Source organism: Pinus tabuliformis, chromosome 2_2, assembly GCF_031772625.1.
Source record: "Pinus tabuliformis cultivar Carrire ecotype Pingquan chromosome 2_2, CPIR1, whole genome shotgun sequence".
Lineage (NCBI taxonomy): Eukaryota > Viridiplantae > Streptophyta > Pinopsida > Pinales > Pinaceae > Pinus > Pinus tabuliformis.
This window is the reverse complement of record NC_142300.1, coordinates 789334470-789355855: the sequence shown is the minus strand read 5'-3', so window position 1 is coordinate 789355855 and position 21386 is coordinate 789334470. Positions and strand designations below refer to the sequence as shown.

The 21386-nt window shown below is 42.7% G+C and overlaps 1 protein-coding gene across 3 annotated transcripts in view; it reads right to left on the bottom strand.

Moving 5' to 3' along the window:
• LOC149195059 (DNA repair protein RAD51 homolog 3-like) overlaps positions 1 to 21386 on the bottom strand; it is a 231006-nt gene that overhangs the window by 21513 nt on the left and 188107 nt on the right. Inside the window, exon 9 of one of the 3 annotated variants that reach the window (XM_089408091.1) lies at positions 10416 to 10727. The exons of the other annotated variants lie outside the window; for them this stretch is intronic. Coding sequence (XP_089264217.1) covers positions 10501 to 10727 — 227 coding nt within the window. The 3' untranslated portion in view covers positions 10416 to 10500. Of the gene's footprint in view, positions 1 to 10415; positions 10728 to 21386 lie in introns of those variants that run through there. 3 annotated transcript variants of the gene reach the window in all.

The window sequence follows — 21386 nt, the reverse complement described above, 5'->3', positions numbered from 1 at the left end:
GGCGCTGAAGGAATTCTGAAGATTGAAAGCAGAGTATTGGCTGTTTTTGCGGAACAGAGGAGGTACTAATGGGGCAGAGCATCCTTCCAGAGCATAGAATGTCTTCCCAGGAGCCGCCGCCTGAGGAAAAGCGTGATTGGAATCTGCATGTTCGTCCTTAACCCTTGCGTCTGCAATCTGAAGGGGGCGGCGGGTGCTAGAAGCAGCAACCGAGGGCCGCGATCTGGCTGCCTTAATGTTCCAAACGGAACCAAAAAGAGTGAGGGGGGCATTCAGAGGAGAAAGGAAGACATGCGGTTCAACATTGAAGGTTGAAACCAGCGATCCATGACTGAATCGCTCCTCGTCATCACCAGCAAGGCCGAGCAGAGGCCTGACGGCGGCCGAAAGAAGGGAGGCGGTGGCAAGGCTGTTAGGGTGCATCGTTCGACTCTCGCTCTCCCAATAGTTTGTCCTATTGTAATGGGTGTTGAACATGAATATTAACCCAATTTTATATTAATACGCATTAATATTTTATTTTTCCTAAGTTTAGACTTAGGAACTCCATTAAAAATATTAATTATCTTAATATCTCCAAACTAGTTAGAATCTGCCCAAACCATTTCTGGGTCTTGGAGATCTCATGTGCTTTAGCCTCTCCACCAATTTTCATGGCTAGAGCATATCCGATGCTACCAGAAATCAACACTCCGTCCTAGCGAGGACTGTGCTCTAGTAATACTCCACAATGAGCATCACTCTAATTATCCGGCACTGGTCCCTTTGTTGATGCTAGGCCTCCCCACAAAACATCCTCTACACTGTTGCATCCTGTACTGCTGCCCATGGCTTTGCCACTGCCACTGTTGCATCCGTACAGTAGCTCCCTCTGCCTCCGTCCTGCTACTGGTCCTTTCTCCCAACATTGCATCTACACTGCAACCCCCTCTCATCATGCTGCATCGTGCTACTGCACTGCAACTTAGTTACTGAGAAGTAAGTAACTGATCCACCCAACTTCTGACATCCCTATCAAGCTAGAAACACTCCCGATTTTGAAGCCCTCTCTGCCGCTAACAAGTGCTCCCTCTACTGACCTCTGCACTGTTGCAACAACTCCCTACATCTCGCATCATTGCACACCTCTCTGTGCCATCCTGCACCATTGCAACACTCCCATGCCTCTCACACTGTTGCAACCTGCTAGCCTCGCGTTGCCCAGGGACTCCTGCACTGTAGCACTCTCTGCCGCTCCATCCACATCCGTCTCTACCCACATCCGCCAGTCCTGCTACTCCTCTTCAGGGCTCCCGTAGCAAGGTATAATCCAAGAGGTTGGGTACCTCAAGGATCCTACCCCTCATCGCTTGTAGTCCTCTTGACTATAGCTCGATGTCTCCCCACTTCTTCTCAAGTGGCACATGAGCACTCATGGCACAATCGTCATCCTCCTCAACTTCTTTCTCCGCCTTCGCTGGCACTGCCTTCGAGTCAGAAGCCTCTCCCTTACTCTTCTTCCTTGGACACTGGTTCGCATAGTGACCCAATTCCCCACAATGGAAGCACTTGACCTTGGAGAGGTCCTTCTTCTTCCTCTTCTCCTGCTTTCCCGCAAATGCTAGAGTCGCATCCTCTTCCTCCTCCTTCTTGATCCTGACCCCTTTGCTACTACTCCCCGTCTTGGTCAACCGTCTGATCTCTTCTTGACGAAGAGCCGCCCACAATTCTTCCCAATCTGGAAGACTCGCCCTGCATAGTATGCTCTAGACAAATGTCTCCCACTCCTTGGAGACTGCGTTAAGTGCAATCCTCACCATCAACTCCTAATCCGTTGTGGCCCCTATGGAAGTCAGTTGGTCACGGATCTCCTTCAACCGACCGAGGAAGTGGATCTATCTTCTCTCCCTTATGCATCGCTATGACCTTAGTTGATTCTCCGAGAGCATCTTCCTCTGCACGAAAGTATGATGGTACAATGTCTTCAAAGTGTCCCACATCTCCTTTGTTGTTTCCTTCTCAACAATATTTTGGACCACATGATCCTTGACCCCATCAAGGATGATGCACTTTGCCTTAGCCATTGCCTCCTCATACCTTTCATTAGCAACCGGGTCAATTGGGATTGCCATTACTCTCAAGGCGAAGCCCTTGATGCGATGTTTGTCTAGAATGGACAGGATCCTGGCCTTCCAGACCACAAAGTTGGATGCTCCGTCCAACCTATTTTGATCCCTCAGCCCATTCACGGCCATCTCTCTGCTATTCTCTGTCAACTCCTCCAAGTCTCTCTACTTCCCGCCTGGAAGTTCTCAGTTTGACTCCTGCTGAGTCTCTCTACTTTCCGTCTGGAAGTTTTGGGTTCGACTTCTCCGAGTCTCTCTACTTCCCGTTTGGAAGTTCTCTTCTGGACTCCGTCTAAGTCTCGATTTCCCTCCTGGAAATCCTTCTGCCAACCATCAAGTTGCCCCTCTCTGATCATCTATACAACTGCAACACTGATCATGATTCCTTGGCTAGAAATCCGCCTCAGCAGCAACTCCCTCTACCTTGGTCTTGCCCTGTTAGGTATTGTTCTGACCACAGTACCCCACCAGCTTCGCTCCCGCAAACTGCCCACAGCTTCCTTCACCCCAGCAACTGAAGGACTGAGCCTCTAGGCTCTGCGCAATCCCGACTACAGCAAAAATAGCTCCCTCAACCACTGCGTCAACCCTCCTGGTCTCTGCGTGGCTTTGCGTGAGCCTCTCTCTGCCCTCGTCAGCCTCTGCATTGGCCTCTCTAGAGCCCGAACTGATGACGTAGTCCCTCTGCGTCAACCCTTCCTCTGTTGCTTCTGCAAGAATTAGCTATTGTCGCTCGAGACAGCTGATTCTGCTACAAATGCTCTGCTTAGCTGATGCCTTCAGCTCTCCTGTGATCCGCAACAACACTCCGATACCATGTTTAATTTTCTAAGTCTATCCGTTGGAAAATTAATCTGTATTTCGCTGGTTTATTTCTCCTACTTGTAAATTCTAAACAAGTTATTTAAAACATTTAAATACCGAAATAAACACAATACACTCACAACATCTACAGATCATCAACTGAAAGAAAACGAACACACAAGTGACATCATTATTTTTGGACAAATGTCCACGGAAAAACCCAATGCGGGAAAACCGGTGCAGCTATTCTGAGGGTTTATTATTATGCAGTATTTCCTTGAGTACAACTGGGTGCCTAACCGGCTCAACTGACAAAGAAACATACACGACAGCAATACCTCTCTTTTCGGAAACAGGTATTCAGAAAACATGTCCTACAAAACCCTCTACAGCAACTCTAAAGCTTTGCGCTAGCCTTCTGGCCTCTGCGTCAGCCTCATGCTACTCTGTGTCAACCTCAAACCTCTCTACGTCAGCCCTCTGAGGCACTGCACAACCTCTGGGACCCTCTAGTCACTCCCTCTGCCTTCTGTGTGGATGACGCAATCCCTCTGGGCTTTGCGTTGTCTCTATTGGGCTCTGCGTAGCCTGCTCTGGCTGCTGCTTTCGCTCTCTGCCTCTGCGTCAATCTCTTAGCACTGTCTCCGCCTCTCTGTCCAATACTCACTGCCCCTCGTTGATCACTGATTCAACTTTGCTTAGCAACCCCGCTCTAGCAAAATGAATGACTAATCACTCTGGTATGTTCTCCAACTGACCCTTAAGCCTCTTCTTATACTTTTCTTGTTGGTCCATCAACGACCGAGATTAAATCTCTAATCAACAGCTAAGATTAGATTTGGCTTGATCCAGGACTTTTGGAACCTGCTAACCTAGTTTTATATTAATACCCCTTTAATATTTTATTTTTCCTAAGTTTAGACTTAGGAACTCCATTAAAAATATTAATTATTTTAATATCTCCCAAACTGGTTAGAATCTGCCCAAACCATTTTTGGGTCTGGGAGATCTCATGTGCTTTAGCCTCTCCACCAATTTTCATGGCTAGAGCACATCCGATGCTACCCCAAATCAACAAACCATGGCCTGAAGAGCGGACTTCACCTCCTTCAACCTCTTAAGCATGATGAATGAGGAAGCAACCTAAGTATCTGCAATCTTCAACAATGATAGATGTGTGTACTCTTTATATATTGTGAGGGCATTGGTAAGGTTTTGTACAAAATTTCGAATACGGCGTGCATCCTCAATAAGATTTCCAATCCATGTCACATCTGAAGCAATAGATTTAAGTGCTAAATTCAAGGAATGAACAATGCATGGTGTCCAAAATACTTGTTGATATTTAGTTTCCACAATCAAGCTAGCGACTTTGCAAACAAGTGCATTATCTGTGATGATTTGTACACAACATTCAACACCTACATCTTCAATAACTTTAATAAACAACTCACCCATATATTGTGCATCCTTGTATTGTCCAAGAGCATCAATTGTTTTCAAGAAGACCAGTCCATTTTGGAAATATACCATGAAATTGATGAGAGGATGGTGTGTTGTATCTGTCCATTCATCAGAAACAATACTAACACCAAATGAGATCCATGATGATTTAATAGGTTGTAGAATTTTATCCACCTCCTTCCTTGTCTTAACTAATGTTAGTTTTTGTAGCATCGGATGTGTGTTCTAGCCATGAAATTTGGTGGAGAGGCTAGAATGCATGAGATCTCCAAAACCCATAAATCGTTTCTGGAAATTCCACCTAGAAATGACTAAATTAGACTATTAACCTATTCTTTTAATGTTATCTAAGTCAAAACTTAGGAAAACTGGTTAATTAATCAAAATTAATTAAGTCAAGGTGAGAATAGTCTAGAAACTCACACGAATCGACTTCAAGATGATCCTAGCCCTTGATTAAGTTTTAATCTTGGTCATTGGTGCTCCAGCAGAGGATTATAAGAAGAAGTCGATGGGCACTAGGAGAATACACTTCAGCAGTTCAATTTCCTTGGCAGAGTGATTTCCAAAGAGTAGCCGCAATTGCCGGAGAGCCAGAAATCGAAGCAGAGACAGTGAGGGGCAGGGACAGTGAGGCCGGAGGATGTTTTTCGAATCCAGTGAATACATTTGCAGAGAGGTCAAGATTTCTCCAAGACGCTACCCAAAGGGAGCGCAGAGCCTCAAGAAGGCAGTTCGATTTGTTGAAGGAAGACGTTTTCAATTCCAGATGTCCGAAAGAGCTTCCAGAGTGTCGGAGAGACGATTTCCCAACCAAAAGTAGACATGATGATTTGATTAGCAGTCAGTTCGGGCAGAAGCTGCAACAGGTAGCATCAAATTGATGCAGAGCCTGCGCAAGATTAGTTCGACAGCTTGCTTTTCAAAGGCAGTCTAGTGTCGGAATTGCCTGGAGTGAAGGTAATTTCCCTCTAGTTATTTTTGCCAGTATTTTCTATGCAGGATAGCTAGTATTTGGCATCCAGATTATTATACTTAAAATTTCTCACTGTTTTATAATAATAAAACCCTCAACTACTACACCAATTTTCCCAAGTTGGGTTTTTCTAGGGACATTTGGCCAAAAATAATAGTGTCATATCTTTATGTGTGTGCTAGATTTTCTCAAATTCCAGCGCTATTTTTTCTTCTGTACTATTGGTTTGTGAAAATCACAGTGTGAATTATTTGGTATTTGTGGTGACAGATAAATTGTTAGTTTAATTAACAATTAGAAAAATATATTCCAGTTGTAATAAATTGTTAAATAAATTAACAATTAGGAAAATAATTTCCAGTTGTTGTGATAGATGAAATTTTCACATGGTGTCAGAACGTGAGTGATCAGTCGAGAAGCTCAGAAGCAGAGAAGGGAATTTTATTGTTCAGTGGGAGGAGCAAGCCGAAATTCTCAGAGCCTGCGAGATACCTAGATTGGCAGATCGATTTGCAGGGCAGGAATTTGATTTTCAATTGCAGGGTTGTAGAAAAATTCAACTCGCCAGATTCAGTGTTTCCATTAGTCAGAGGGTGCAGCAGTAGCACAGATTTTCGCTAAGAAAATTCCTTGGTTGGACGCAGAGGGTTTTGCTGTAGCAAAATCAGCATCGGGTGGAAGAGAAATTGCACACACAGAGGGAGATTTCTCTTAGAGGGTTTCTAGCCAAGAAATCTGATTTTCCTGTCGTAGATTGGCAGTAGTAGCTAGCAGATCTATGCATTCTAGGAGGGAATGCGAGTAGCAGAGCAACAACCAAGTAGAGGAAGAGGGAGTTTCTAGATCAGATTCAGAGATGGCTACAGCAAGGGTCAGAGATCAGGACAAGTTGAAGGGAGCTTCCAACTATGTCATCTTGAAGACTCGGATGTCCTTCCTTCTAGATGAATATGGCCTGAAAGCCTACATAGATAATGTGGTGGCAATTCCCCAAGATGTGAATCAGCTCAAACACTATAGGAAGGATATGGAAAGGGCGAAGCAGTTGATCTTGGATGGAGTTCGAGATCATATAATCTCACATTTGGCAGACAAAGGTACAACCATAGAAATGTGGGTAGCTCTCTCCACACTATATCAGAGTTCTTCTGAGCAGCAGAAGATGTTCCTGGAAGAAAAGCTTAGATGCATCAAGATGCAGAAGGGAGAAGGCATAGATCCCTTCTTCACCAAGATTCAAGAGATCTGAGATCATCTTGCAGTTGTCGGAGTAGCGCCTCAACCATCAGAGCTAGTACAATTGGCACTAAACAGTGTCTCGAAGGATTGGCATGTCTTCGTCCAAAGTATATTGAGCAAAGACATGCTACCTAGATGGGACAGGATGTGGGCTGATATGCAACAGGAGGAAATGAGGTGATCTTTGCTTGAGAGCTCCATCAGTGGCAGCAGTAGCAGCGGATCAAAGGGTGTGAAGGAGGAGGAGAATGTGAACCTAGCATCGAAGGGTCCCAATCAAGGGCAAGGGGAGCAGAAGAAGAAGAAGAAGGACCTGTCAAAGGTCAAGTGCTTTAGTTGTGGTGAGTTCGGTCACTACAGCACGCAATGTCCTCTCGGGAAGAAGGGAAAACAGGAGAAGTAGGTCCAGCAGGCAGCATCTGCAGAAATAGACAAGCTTTTCTCTAGGCTAGAGGAAGAGTTTGTTATGTTCGCAGATATACCTCCAGGAGTGAGGTGGGGTGATTTGGTGTTGTAGGACTAGAGAGCTACAAAGATTGGGTAGGGTCCTTGAGCAGTCGATCTCATGGATCATTGTCTAGCTAGGCGGGCCCACGGTATTTGGTAGCATGATGGATTAGTGGCAGTGGATGCAGTCAGTACCAAAGTGACATTTGCAGACTAGTAGCAGTTAGATGTTGAGGAGCGCAATACAATGTTGACAGCAAAGCAAGTGGCTTAGTGCAGAGTTAGCAACAGCACAGATTCTTCAGTTACAGCGCAGAGGCTAGTAGTAGTCAAGACTCAGAAGGCAGATGCATCTATATCAAACATAGATGATTCAGTATTTTAGATGCTTCTCAGTTGCAGTAGTTGCAACAACAACAGATGATAGGGAGTTGCAGTGCAGATGCAAAGTTGGCAGTGGTATAGCAGTGTCAACAGCAGCACATATTCAACATCAGAGTCATGCAGTGGTGTGAGCAACAGTAGCCAAACATCAACAGCGTGACAGGAGATGACACAAAGATAGAGTGTTGTGACAAGGTGTGTAGCACTAGAACACAATCCTCGCTAAGAGGGAGTGTTAGTTTTTGTAGCATTGGATGTGTTCTAGCCACGAAATTTGGTGAAGCTAGAATGCATGAGATCTCCAAAACCCAGGAATCATTTCTAGAAATTCCACCTAGAAATCACTAAATTAGATTATTAACCTATTTTTTTAATGTTTCCTAAGTCTAAACTTAGGAAAACAGGTTCATTAACCATAATTAATTAAGTCAAGGTAAGAATAGTCTAGAAACTCACACGGATCGACTTCAAGATGATCCTAACCCTTGATTAAGTTTTAATCTTGTTCGTTGGTGCTCCAACAAAGGATTATAAGAAAAAGTTGATGGGCACTTAGAGAACACATTTCAGCAGTTCTATTTCCTTGGCAAATCAATTTCCAGAGAGCTGTAGCAGTTGTCCGAGAGCCAGAAATCGAAGCAGAGACAATGAGGGGCAGGGACAGTGAGGCTGGAGGAAGTTTTTCAAATCCATCTAGTACATTTGCAAATGTTGATTTTGGGTAGCATCGGATGTGCTCTAGCCTGGAAACTCGGTGGAGGGGCTAAGGCACATGAGATATCCAATAACCAGAAATGGTTTGGGCAGATTCTAAGCAGTTTGAGAGATATTAAAATAATTAATATTTTTAATGGAGTCCCTAAGTCTAAACTTAGGGAAAATACAATATTAATGTGTATTAATATAAAACTGTGTTAGAATGGTCCAAAAGTCATGGATCAAACCAGAATTAATCTTAGTCGTTGATTAGGGACTTAATCTCGGTCGTTGAATTGTCAACGAGAAAAGTATAAGAGGAGGCTCGAGGGTCACTTGGAGAACACACCGAGTTGATCAATATTTCGATTTCCAGGGGCAGGGTTTGCTAAGGAAGTTGAAAGAGTGATCAGAGTTGCAGTTGAGGGGTGGTGAACACAGAAGCGGAGAGGCAGAGATAGTACCAGGAGGATCAACGCAGAAGCCGAGAGAGAGGGACACAGAGCCAGCCAGAGGTTCACGCAGAGCCAGCCAAGGCTCACGAAGAGGCAGCCAAGAGTTGCGTAATGTCTCAGAGAGCCAACATGGGTGACGCAGAGGCTCTAAGGGCTGACACAGTGCCTCCAGTGGCTAACGCAAGGCGAGCTAGGGTGATGCTAGGCAGACGCTGGGCTAGAAAGGGTTGACGCAGCCCCTAGAGGCTGACGTTGGGGTTTTCGTGGGTCAGATTGGAGCTGGGAGTTGTCAGAGTGTTTATCCGGGGTTTCAGCCGGAGCATTTGTCTCCGACTGAGAGGTACTACTACCAAGATTATTCTCTGTTGGGTGAGCCGGTTTTGGCACCCAGATTGTATTTAGAAACTGCATAATAATAAAACCCTCAGATAGTTGCACCGGTTTTCCCGCACCGGGTTTTTCCAAGGACAATGGTTCAAAAACAATGGTGTCACTTGTGTGCTTGTTTTGTTTCCTTCAATTGATGATCTGTAATGTGTTGAGCATGTACTTGTATTTATTTTCAGTATTTTCATGGTAAATAACTTGTTAATTAATCATAACAAGTAGGCAGAAATAAATCAGAAAAGTACATGAAGGGTTTCTAATAGTTAGACTTAGAAATTTCAACAGCAGAGAGGCTGAGGATTCTCCAGGAAGATGCGTAGAGGTAGCGTAGAGCCTCAAGAAGGAAGTTCGATTTGCTGGGAAGGAAGATGTTTTCAATTCCAAAGGCCGAACAGAGGTTCCAGAGTGTCGGAGAGACGTTTTCCCAACCAACAGCAGGTAAAACAGTTAGGTTAGCAATCAGTTCGAGCAACAGTTGCAGCAAATAGCATCAGATTGACGCAGACACTGCGCGAGCCCAGTTGGACGGCTTGCTTTTCGAAGGCAGTCTAGTGCCAAAATTGCCTGGAGTGAGGGTAATTTCGCTCTAGTTACTTTTGCCAGTATTTTCTCTGCAAGATAGTTAGTATTCGGCATCCAGATTATTGTACTCAAAATTTCTCACTGCCGCATAATAATAAAACCCTCAGCTAATGCACTGGTTTTCCCAAGTTGGGTTTTTTCTGGGACATTTGTCCAAAAATAATGGTGTCATATTTTTATGTGTGCGGTAGATTTTCTCATATTACAGCGCTATTTTTTCTTCCGCAGTATTTGTTTGTGAAAATCGTTGTGTGAATTATTTGGTATTTTCCATAGCAAGCTGCAAATAAATTGTTAAGAAAATTAACAATTAGGAAAATAATTTCCAGTTGTTGTGATAGATGAAATTTTCACAACCAACAATGTGGTTCTAAGCCTCTCTAAACTTGGAGGCACATACCCAATTGGAGCCATATCAATTAGGGCTCAAGACATCTCAATAAACAAAGAAGACCGTGCAACATTAAAACAAATGAAGTTGAGATAAGAAAAAAATTCAATTGTAATATCAACCTCATCTCGCTTCTCAAGCTGAGAAATCTTGTCCATTGGACCATAAGTTTGGGCTGCCCTCTTTTTTGTTGGTTGAATTTCAGCCCCACTCCCAAATCTACTACTTGTATTCCTCAAGAATGGAAGAGGATCTTCATTTTTTCTAATTTTCCTGCTTGTTGCCACCACATTCCCTAAGCCAACAGCATCCTCCCTTTCCAAATCCACTCTTTTTTTAACACTGATCTTTTTTCATGCTCCAATTCCACAAGAAAGGCCCAACAAATGGCCCTTAACTCGAAAATAAGTGCTCTTAAATTCACCCTAGCAAAAATTACAGGACCAAAGCACATCCCTCCCACACCAACCTTTGGCCCTTGTTTCTCTTTTACATACTTCCATAGAGGGTATTTTTTTAGTTGTGCTAGTTATCTTGCTACGACAGCATCATATGTGGGCTGAGAAGCACCTAAAGCTTCACTTGAAGGCTGAAGCACTTGGAGCATGGTGACCAACAGATGCTGAAAAACTTGGAGGGCAGTGGGGGACCACAAACAACACCACCCTTGCCCTTCCTTTGACCTCTACCAGCTGCCATGGATGATTGAGCCATTAATCTTCTTGTTGTTACAAAGTCCACAGGTGTAATAAAAATGACTTGCAAGTGCAAGTTGCAACAGTCACCAAATCCTTCACCTACAAAAAAAACGATTAAACAATTAAATTGTTTTCATGATCCATAGTCACCTAAGCCTGATTCCAAATATACATGGCACAGTTTAAGACAGTGGTGAACCATTTAGTCAAAGCTAATATTTATGAAATTTCTTGAACAACAATATTTGTGTCTTTTCATAAAAACCAAGATTTCAATACTTAGAAGCTGTAAAACAGAAATTAGAGGTACTAAAAACTGATTTTTTTTTTTTTTAATTACAGAGCGTTGGGCCTGATTCTCCTGGCCCTCACTCTCTAAAATCGTAATCTCTCTTTGTATATTAATAGAATAGACTAAGTTACAAAAAATGAGTTAATTTATAACAACAACAAAAAAAGATTAAATATCTGTAATTGGATTGCAGTGTGGGACGTGTGTTCACTGTTCATACTCCTAAAAGACCCTTTGTTCAGTTAACAATGGTAATTTTTTTGGATATAGTCTATAGAGAATCATACTAATCGTTGCTGCAGTGCTTAGGCTTTTGGACAATACCAGAATAGGTGAGTAAAAGATTCCTTCTCGCTACAGATGGGGCAAGCTAAGGGGCTTATGCCTAGTTTCCTTAACTGTTAAAAAGTTGGAATTGGTTTAGCTTCACTGTTCTTGCATAGAGAGTCTAACGTGCAGGGTGGGCAGGATTCATGTATTTATTATTACGGTATTATCACATCATTTTTGGAAACATGTTCACTTGAATTGTTTGAGTAATGAAGTGGAAGACGTTTTGGCAGGTGTTTATTGTTGAAAAAGTGTAACTAGGTTCGGCCTTCATAATGACATGTAACTGAGATGTTTGTAAATGATGTAAAGAAGAAAAATAAAATTATTATTATGCCTTGCTTTGTGGGTCTCATGAGCAAGAAGCTTTATTTTTAGATAAGCTCCCATTGAGAGCTTTAGGATTTGTCATCAAAGTCATATAGAGTCAATGTCATGTATGACGAATGTATATTAGTCAAATAGCCCTCCAACGACAAGCACAAGTCCTCCTCTTCATGTCGACTTCAAGATGGAGTAACAACACTCATGTCGGCTCACTATTTAAAGACACAACCCTTCATAAAGACAAGTCGGCTTATTTATAGCAATGTGGAAAAAGTCAAAGTTAGGATTAAATCGGCAAGGGTTCAAAAGTTGAAAAAGTCGTTAAAGTCGGGAGTTTTTTTAAAAAGTTGGCAAAATTAAAAAAATACAAAAATATTCATTTTTAAAAAAATCCTGACTTCTTCAATAAAATCTCGACTTTTTCAATAGAATCCCGATTTTTTCAAAAAAAAAATTAAAAATTCGTTGAAGAAACTACCTCATTCACGATTTTTTGGAAAAAGTCCCGATTTAATCCTGACTTTTTCTACTCGGAAAAAATCAACAAAAAATCAACTGATTTAATCGGCCGGCCAAAAAAGTTGCGTTTTGGGCATTTAATCCCGACCTTTTCCACACTGAATTTATAGGACAACCACTATAAATAGGCATGTGGGCTCTTCGCATTTCCACTGTCAAAATTCGGGCATCTATCTCTGAGAGATGGGCAAAACAGAGAGAAGTTGGGATCTCTAGTACAGTGAAGACAGTTCGTGTTGATTTGGGGTAGCATCGGATGTGCTCTAGCAATGAAAATTGGTGGAGAGGCTAAAGCACATGAGATCTCGAACACCCAGAAATGGTTTGGGCAGATTCTACCCAATTAAGGAGATATTAAATAATTAATATTTTTAATGGAATTCCTAAGTCTAAACTTAGAAAAAATAAAATATTAATGGGTATTAATATAAAACTGGGTTAGAAGATTCTAAAGGAAATGGATCAAGCCAAATCTAATCTTAGCCATTGATTAGAGATGTAATCTCGACCGTTGAAGGACCAACAGAAAAAGTATAAGAGGAGGCTTGAGGGTCAGCTAAAGAACACACCAAAGTGATCAGTCATTCAATTTTCTAGAGCGTGGTTTGCTAAGAGAAATCGAATCAGTGATCAGAGTTGCAGCGAGGGGCAGTGAGTACGAGGCAGAGAGGCAGACATAGTGTAGGAAGACCAGTGCAAAAGCAAAGAGGCAGACACGAAGCCAGAGGGAGCCACGCAAAGGTTAGCAAGGATTGCGCAGAGGCCAGAAGGGTCTGTGTCATCCACGCAGATGCTGTAGGAGTGATGCAGAGAGCCAAAGAGGCTACACAGAGCCTTAGAAGGCTGGCACAGAGGGTTTCAGGATGACGCAAAGGCCGTGAGGGTTGACGCAGTGCTTCAGATTGTGTTGGAGAGGGTTTCTTGGGGTAGACTTTCTGAATATCTACTTCCAAAGAGAGGTATTACTGCTAGGTTATTTTTATTTGTCTCGGGTGAGCCAGTTTGGCACCCAGTTGTACTCAAGGAAAAACTGCATAATAATAAAACCCTTAGAAATGTTGCACCAGTTTAAGTTGGATTTTTCCGAGGACATTTGTCCAAAAATAATGGTGTCACTTGTGTGTTTGTCTATTTCTTCCAGCTGTTGATCTGTAGATGGTTGAGACTATATTATGTTTATTTCAATGTTTATATGATTAAATAACTTGTTAGTAATTAAACAAGTAGGTGAAATAAACCAAAGAATACTGATAAAATTTCTAATGGGTAATACTTAGAAATTGAAACATGGTATCAACGCATTGCAGATCACAGGAGAGCTGAAGGCGCCAACTAAATCAAAGAATTTGCAGCAGAAACAGTGGTCCCAAGTGACAGAAGTTGTTCCTAGCAGATAGCAGCAAAGAAGAGTTGACGCAGAGGGCCTGCGTCATCAGTTCGAGCCAAGGAGGGTCAGCGCAGAGGCGGAGAGGGGCAGACCAGACCTAGGTAGTGCCCAGTCATCTTTCTCAAGCCAAGAAGGATCAATGTTGTGGCCAGGAGGTGCAGATTCAGGCGTTGTCAGGATTGTGCAAAGCCTAGAGGCTCAGTAATCTCGGCCGTTGAAGGACCAACAGGAAAAGTATAAGAGGAGGCCTGAGGGTCAGCGGGGGAACACACCAAAGTGATCAATCATTCAATTTTCTAGAGCGAGGTTTGCTAAGAGAAATCGAATCAATGATCAAAGTTGCAGCGAGGGGCAGTGAGTACAAGGCAGAGAGGCAAACATAGTGTAGGAAGACAAGCGCAGAAGCAAAGAGGCAGACACAAAGCCAGAGGGAGCCACGCAAAGGCTAGCAAGGACTGCGCAGAGGCCAGAAGGGTCTGTGTCATCCACGCAGATGCTGCAGGAGTGACGCAGAGAGCCAAAGAGGCTACACAGAGCCTTAGAAGGCTGGCACAGAGGGTTTCAAGATGACGCAGAGGCCGTGAGGGTTGACGCAGTGCTTCAGATTATGTTGGACAGGGTTTCTTGGGGCAGACTTTCTGAATATCTACTTCCAAAGAGAGGTATTACTACTAGGTTATTTTTATTTGTCTCGGGTGAGCCAGTTTGGCACCCAATTGTACTCAAGGAAAAACTGCATAATAATAAAACCCTCAAAAATGTTGCACCAGTTTAAGTTGGATTTTTCCGAGGACGTTTGTCCAAAAATAATGGTGTCACTTGTGTGTTTGTCTATTTCTTCCAGCTGTTGATCTGTAGATGGTTGAGACTATATTATGTTTATTTCAGTGTTTATATGATTAAATAACTTGTTAGTAATTAAACAAGTAGGCAAAATAAACCAAAGAATACTGATAAAATTTCTAATGGGTAATACTTAGAAATTGAAACATGGTATCAGAGCGTTGCAAATCACAGGAGAGCTGAAGGCGCCAACTAAATCAGAGAATTTGCAGCAGAAAAAATGGTCCCAAGTGACAGAAGTTGTTCCTAGCAGATAGCAGCAGAGAAGAGTTGACGCAGAGGGCCTGCGTCATCAATTCGAGCCAAGGAGGGTTAGTGCAGAGGCAGAGAGGGGCAGACCAGACCTAGGTAGTGCCCAATCATCTTTCTCAGCCAAGAAGGATCAATGTTGTGGCCAGGACGAGCAGATTCAGGCGTTGTCAGGATTGCGCAGAGCCTAGAGGCTCAGTTCTTCAGCTGTTAGGGCATAGGAAGCTGTGGGCAGATCAGAGAGAGTGAAGCTGGTGGGGTGTTGTTGCTGCCGAGACAGAACAGTACCTAACAGGGCAAAACCAAGGTTGAGGGAGTCGCTACCTAGGCAAATTTCTAACCAAGAAATCCAAATCAGTGTTGCAGGTGCATAGGAGATCGGAGAGGTGCGACTCGACGATTGGCAAGCAGGTTTCCAGGAGGGAAATCGAGACTCAGAGGGAGTCTAGCAAAGAACTTCCAGGAGGGAAGTAGCAACTCAAAGGGATTCTAAGAGAGAACTTCCAAAAGGGAAGTGGAGACTCAAAGGAGTTGAAAAAGAGCAAAGAGATGGCCATGAACGGACTGAAGGATTAGGACAAGCTGGACGAGGCATCCAACTTTGTCATCTGGAAGGCCAGGATCCTGTCCGTTCTAGATAGACATCACATCAAGGCCTTCACCTTGAGAACCGTGGCTATCCCAATTGACCCAACTGAAAATGAAAGGTATGAGGATGCGATGGCCAAGGCGAAATGCATAATCCTTGATGGGGTCAAGGATCATGTGGTCCAGCATATTTCAGAGAAGGAGATGGCAAAGGAATTGTGGGACACCTTGAAGACATTATATCAGCACACTTCCATGCAAAGGAAGATGTTATTGGAAAATCGGCTGCGGTCATACCAGATGCAGAAGAGGGAGCAGATAGATCACTTCCTCAACAGGTTGAAGGAGATCCGGGACCAACTGACTTCCATAGGGGCCACGTCGGATCAAGAATTGATGGTGAGAACCACTCCAAATGTAGTCTCCGAGGAGTGGGAGACATTCGTCCAGAGTATTCTGGGCAAAGCGAATCTTCCAGATTGGGAAGAATTGTGGGCGGCTCTTCGCCAAGAAGAGATCAGACAGCTGACCAAGACGGGAAGTAGTAGCAAAGGAGCCCGGGTCAAGACAGAGGAGGAAGAGGATGCAGCTTTGGCATCTGCGGGGAAGCAGGAGAAGAGGAAGAAAAAGGACCTCTCCAAGATAAAGTGCTTCAACTATGGGGAACTAGGGCATTATGCGAACCAGTGTCCGAGGAAGAAGAATAAGGGACAAGCGTCTGACTCCAATGCAGCGTCAGCAAAGGCAGAAAAGGAGGTAGAGGAGGATGACGATTGTGCCATGAGTGCTCATGTACCTCCAGAGAAGAGGTGGGGAGACATCGAGTTGTAGACAGAAGCACTACAGACAATGAGGGGCAAGATCCTTGAGGTACCCAAACTCTTGGATCATACTTGGCTACAGGAGCCCTGAAGTGAGAGTAGCAGGATGGCGGATGTCGGTAGAAGCGGATGTGGATGAAGCGGCAAAGAGTGCTAGAGTGCAGTAATCCCAAGCAGCACAGAGAGGGTTCCAGCAGTGCGAGAGGCACAGAGGAGGTTACAACAGTGCAAGATGGCACAGAGAGGTTTGCAGCGATGCGAGAGGCATAGAGTTGTTACAGCAGTGCAGAGGCAACAGAGAGAGCATAGGATAGCGGCAAAGAGAGCTTCAGCATCGAGATGTTTTCTAGCCTGACAGGGATGTCAGTGGTTGCGTGGATCAGTTACTTCTCAGTAACTGAGTTGCAGTGTGGTAGCAGTAGAAGTAGCACGATGCAGCATGATGAGAGAGAACTGCGGTGCAGATGCAGTGTTGGGAAAAAGAACCAGCAACAGCACGGATGCAGAGGGAGTTGTCGTACGGATGCAGCAGTGGCAGTGGCAAAGCCATGGGCAGCAGTACAGGATGCAGCAGTGCAGAGGATGTTGGGTGGGGAGGCCTAGCATCAGCACAGGTACCGGTGCCGTATAATCAGGGTGATGCTCAGTGTGGAGTATTACTAGAGCACAGTCCTCGCTAAGAGGGATTGTTGATTTGGAGTAGCATCGGATGTGCTCTAGCCATGAAAATTGATAGAGAGGCTAAAGCACATGAGATCTCCAAGACCCAGAAATAGTTTAGGCAGATTCTATCTGATTAAGGAGATATTAAAATAATTAATATTTTTAATGGAGTTCCTAAGTCTAAACCTAGGAAAAATAAAATATTAATGGGTATTAATATAAAAATGGGTTAGAAGGTTCTAAAGGACATGGATCAAGCCAAATCTAATCTTAGTCGTTGATTAGAGATGTAATCTCGGCCGTTAAAGTACCAACAGGAAAAGTATAAGAGGAGGCTTGAGCGTTAGTTGGAGAACACACCAAAGTGATCAGTGATTCGATTTTCTAGAGTGGGGTTTGCTAAGAGAAATCGAATCAGTGGTCAGAGTTGCAGCGAAGGGCAGTGAGTACGAGGCAGAGAGGCAGAGATAGTGCCGGAATACCAACACAAAAGCAAAGAGGCAGATGCAGAGCCAGAGGGAGCCACGCAAAGGCTAGCAGGGACTGCGCAGAGGCCAGAAGGGCTTGCGTCATCCACGCAAGGGCTGCAAAAGTGACACAAAGAGCCAGAAAGGCTGCACAAAGCCTCAGAAGGCTAATGCAAAGGGTTTCACGCTAACGCAAAGGCCAGGAGGGCTGACCCAGTGCTTCAGATTGTGCTGGAGAGGGTTTCGTAGGGCAAACTTTCTGAATCCCTGCTTCCGAAGAGAGGTATTACTACCGAGTTATTTTTCTCTGTCGAGTGAGCCAATTTGGCACCCAGTTGTACTCAAGGAAAAACAGCATAATAATAAAACCCTCGGAACTGCGGCACTAGTTTTCCCAAGTTGGGTTTTTCCAGGGATGTTTGTCCAAAAATAATGGTGTCACTTGTGTGTTTGTCTATTTCTTTCAGTTGTTGATCTGTAGATGGTTGAGATTGTATTGTGTTTATTTTGGTGCTTATATGATTAAATAACTTGTTATTAATTAAACAAGTAGGTGAAATACACCAGAGAATACAGATAAAATTTCTAACGAGTAATACTTAGAAATTTCAACAGTTCGAATGGGACAACGAAGGGACAGCAAGGAGTATTGAAGGGCTAGAGAAGTATTGTCTAGGAATGCACTGTTCAAATCTCTGCATTTCGGATGGATAGTGACATATAAGAAGACAGTTTGGGGTGACAAACTATTGAAGGGAAATCAGATCCCTCTAAAGTTTGAATCACAGTGGCAACAAGACAAATTCGGTTATGATCACAGTTAAGAAGTTTGGATGAATTTTTGAAGGGAGATGAAGGGACAGCAAGGTGCTACCTTACAATGAAGAGTCTCTCTATCACGTTGTCACATCAAGTGCAGCAAGGCAGTATTGATGACATAAAAATTCATTGTAACCACAGTTTGTTGGTGATACTATTGTGATAAGGTATCATCTCTGTGATAAGGGTTTGGTGAAAGAAATAGTGTTGTCAAGGCAGTGATGAAGACCTCGGTATCAAGGCAATGATGAAGATCTCGCTGGAAGAGGACTCAAGAAGAGGATTGACTAGAGAACGTGTGTCTTGGCCTTGGAGTGGCTAATAGGTCAAGGGCCTTGGTCTTAGTATTCATCAATTGGAATCTCTATAAGAAGAATTTGTACAAGTTTCCCTCTCAAAGAGTGAGAGGTTTTGGCCCTGGCTGATAGCCTACATTCTGTGTCTCTTGTCTATTTATGTTCATGCATTGGTTATTGTTTGATGAAGAAGAACACTAATAATCTAAGAAGAAGAAGATCCTAATCTAAAGAAGTAAAAGCATTCACAAGCAGTCTCTAATGGAAGAGAAATCACCTAATGCTAATGCCCTAGATTTCTCAACATGGTATCAGAGCTAAGGTGACAGTTAAGGAAGGGCATCTAATCAAAGAGACACTCAAGGATCCAGTTTCAAGGAAGGCATCAAAGCAAGTTAAAAGATATCAAAGTTAAATCGAGATCTACATTGAAGAAGAACGTCTAGTTCAGAAGGAGTCTTGGGATCATAAATCAAGGCAACTAAAAGTCTATACCAGCAAGAGTGTTGGATCCTATAGTCCTTAGCAAAAGACCACAAAGATACTCATCAAGATGAAGAGATCTACAAGCAAGGCGGACCAAAGTATAGACATCCAAGAGAAGCATTTCTAGGACTCAGATCACATCATCTTGGAGACCCTAGAAGCATTTCTGATCTGCACTCATTCACCACCGAGAAGTCGAAGTATCTTGAAGTCAAAGAAGGCTAGAAGGCATTGTCATCATCTTCAAAAGATATAAGGCAAGTTCCCTCTCATTGAAGCAAGGATCCCCTCCTTATCCTTGAAGAAGATCATCCAAGGAAGCATCAAAACATCCTCATCAATCACCATCAACAAAAGAAGCTAGATCTAAAGGCATTAACATCATAAAAGGAGCAATCGCCTTTATTGAAGAAGGGCTTTTTCATTTGGAAAATGATCATCCAAAAGGGACACTAATACATCTTCTTCAACCACCATCAAAGTGATCAAGTTGAAGATTTCATCTTCACTTGTCAAGTAAGTATCTTTCATTCTATAATCAAATTTGGTAAAATGACTTCGTTTTGCAAGGAGATCTATAAGTTGGTTGGGTCATCGAAATTCCTTGCATGGAAAAGGAGGATAGACATAGTCCTCAAAGAAAGTGAAGTCATTGAACATATCAATGAAAAGGTCTCCTCTGAATACATGGAAAGGGATTCTTATGAAAGGTCCCCTCATATAGCAGTATTGGAGACATCAAAGAGATATATATGATAAGCTGGTAGAACTATTCTCTGAAGATGTGATAAAGAAGGTCATGGAGCAAATGGTGTACATTTGCAAAACCTTGCCATTCGTATTCTTTCACAAGTGGCAAGCTCTTCATCAGCAGAAAGGAATTGGAGCACTTATGGTTTTATTCATTCTGTGAAGCGCAATAGGTTGGGCTCACAAAAGGCAGAGGATCTTGTTTATGTGCACTCCAACCTTCGCCTTGCATCTCGTAGGGGTCCAGAATACAACAGTGGTCCTTCTAAAGAATGGGATGTGGATGCAGAAAATCCTGATTTGGATCTCTCTCTTGCTGCCCTGAATATTGAGGCCGAGTCTGGAAGTGGAATTGGTGCATCATCTTCTTCAGCAACACCATCCACTGTTGAGCATTGTACTGCTTCTATTTTTGATGAGGATTGTTATGATGAGGATTAGTCTTTTGTCTCTATAGTTCTTGCAGCCTTATAGTCTTTATTGTACTTGCAACCTCATATATTAATATAAATAAAGGTTGATTTTGAGATTTGGATATATAATAAAGGTTGCTTTTGGATATTCCGATATTTTTATTTTCATTATGTGATCATTCATGAGTAAATGTGATGTAAATTTAATCTTAATGTTTAAATGTAATAAATTATAATGTATCATTTATGCTTTATGATTGCACATATATATATATATATATATAAATTTTAAATATTTTATAAATATATATATATACATATATTCGCATTTCCCCGTTTCCAAAATTTGGGGAGGTCGCGTTTCGTACCCGTTCCCGTTTCGGAAACTCGTACCCGTTTCTCCGTTTCGTGCAACCCCGTTATCTTCATAAGATCTCAATTGCAAGATCTGGGAGAGATAATCCTCATTGTTCTAAATGCGCTAACTGATGAACAAGGTAACAAATGTCTATGAGCATAAAAGGCTATCCCATTCAACAACTTGTGGTTTCTATGCAAGATAGAGGAAGACAGGTTGAGGGAAAAAAGTATTCAGACATTTGCCGAAAGAAAAGAAAATAGCTAAGAATCAATGCTATGAACCAGTGTTGCAAAAATCGCGATATTATCGGGATAACATCAAAAAATCGCAACTTTTTCGAATCGCCAATCAACTCACTCGATTACTATGCATTTTTTTTCCAAAAAATCGGCGAAAAAATCGTGATAACTTCAAAAAAGCACGATTATTCCGAAATTATCGCGATTCGATGGGAAGTTATCACCGAGGTGACGGACAACACATTTTATAAGGGAAAACATGATTTTTTTTGTCATTTTGAACAGACAGTAGCGTGGATTGAGAGCTGAGGAGGAGAAGAACCTTGGAAGGCGTCTACTAGGGCAGAGGAGGAGGAAGCCTGGAGATTTTAGCATCCCAAGCAAGAGAACTTCGTCTTTGGATCAAATTTCTCCGGCAAACCGTGGTTTCCAAGTATGGGCACCAAATTTGGCCACTTTGTTTTGGTTTTTTTGTTGTCTTTGCTTGGGTTTTTGTAACCCATTGATTATCAATGATTTTTTAGTCGATTTGATGGTGTTTTTTTGTTCATTTTTGTTGCATAGAGTGGAGAGAGTTCATTTTGGATTGAGTAGAGGTTTTTTTGTTTGTTTGCAAAAAATTCAATGTGTTGTGTCATGTATGTATTTTTTTTTTGTAACTTCCAATTCTTATTGCGCCATAGGTTCAACTTCAAAATTCAAACTTCATCTTACGTTAAAACTCAAGAGTTCAACCAAGTTACAAACATGCCAAAGAAATTGGACCCTCTATGGAAATTTGGTGAGCCTGATGGAGGGTTTGATAGATTGAACTTGTCTTACAAGTTGTGTGGGAAACATATGTCAAGGGGGGTTTATAGATTGAAGTATCACCTTGCACAAAACCCTGGACATGATGTAGGGCCTTG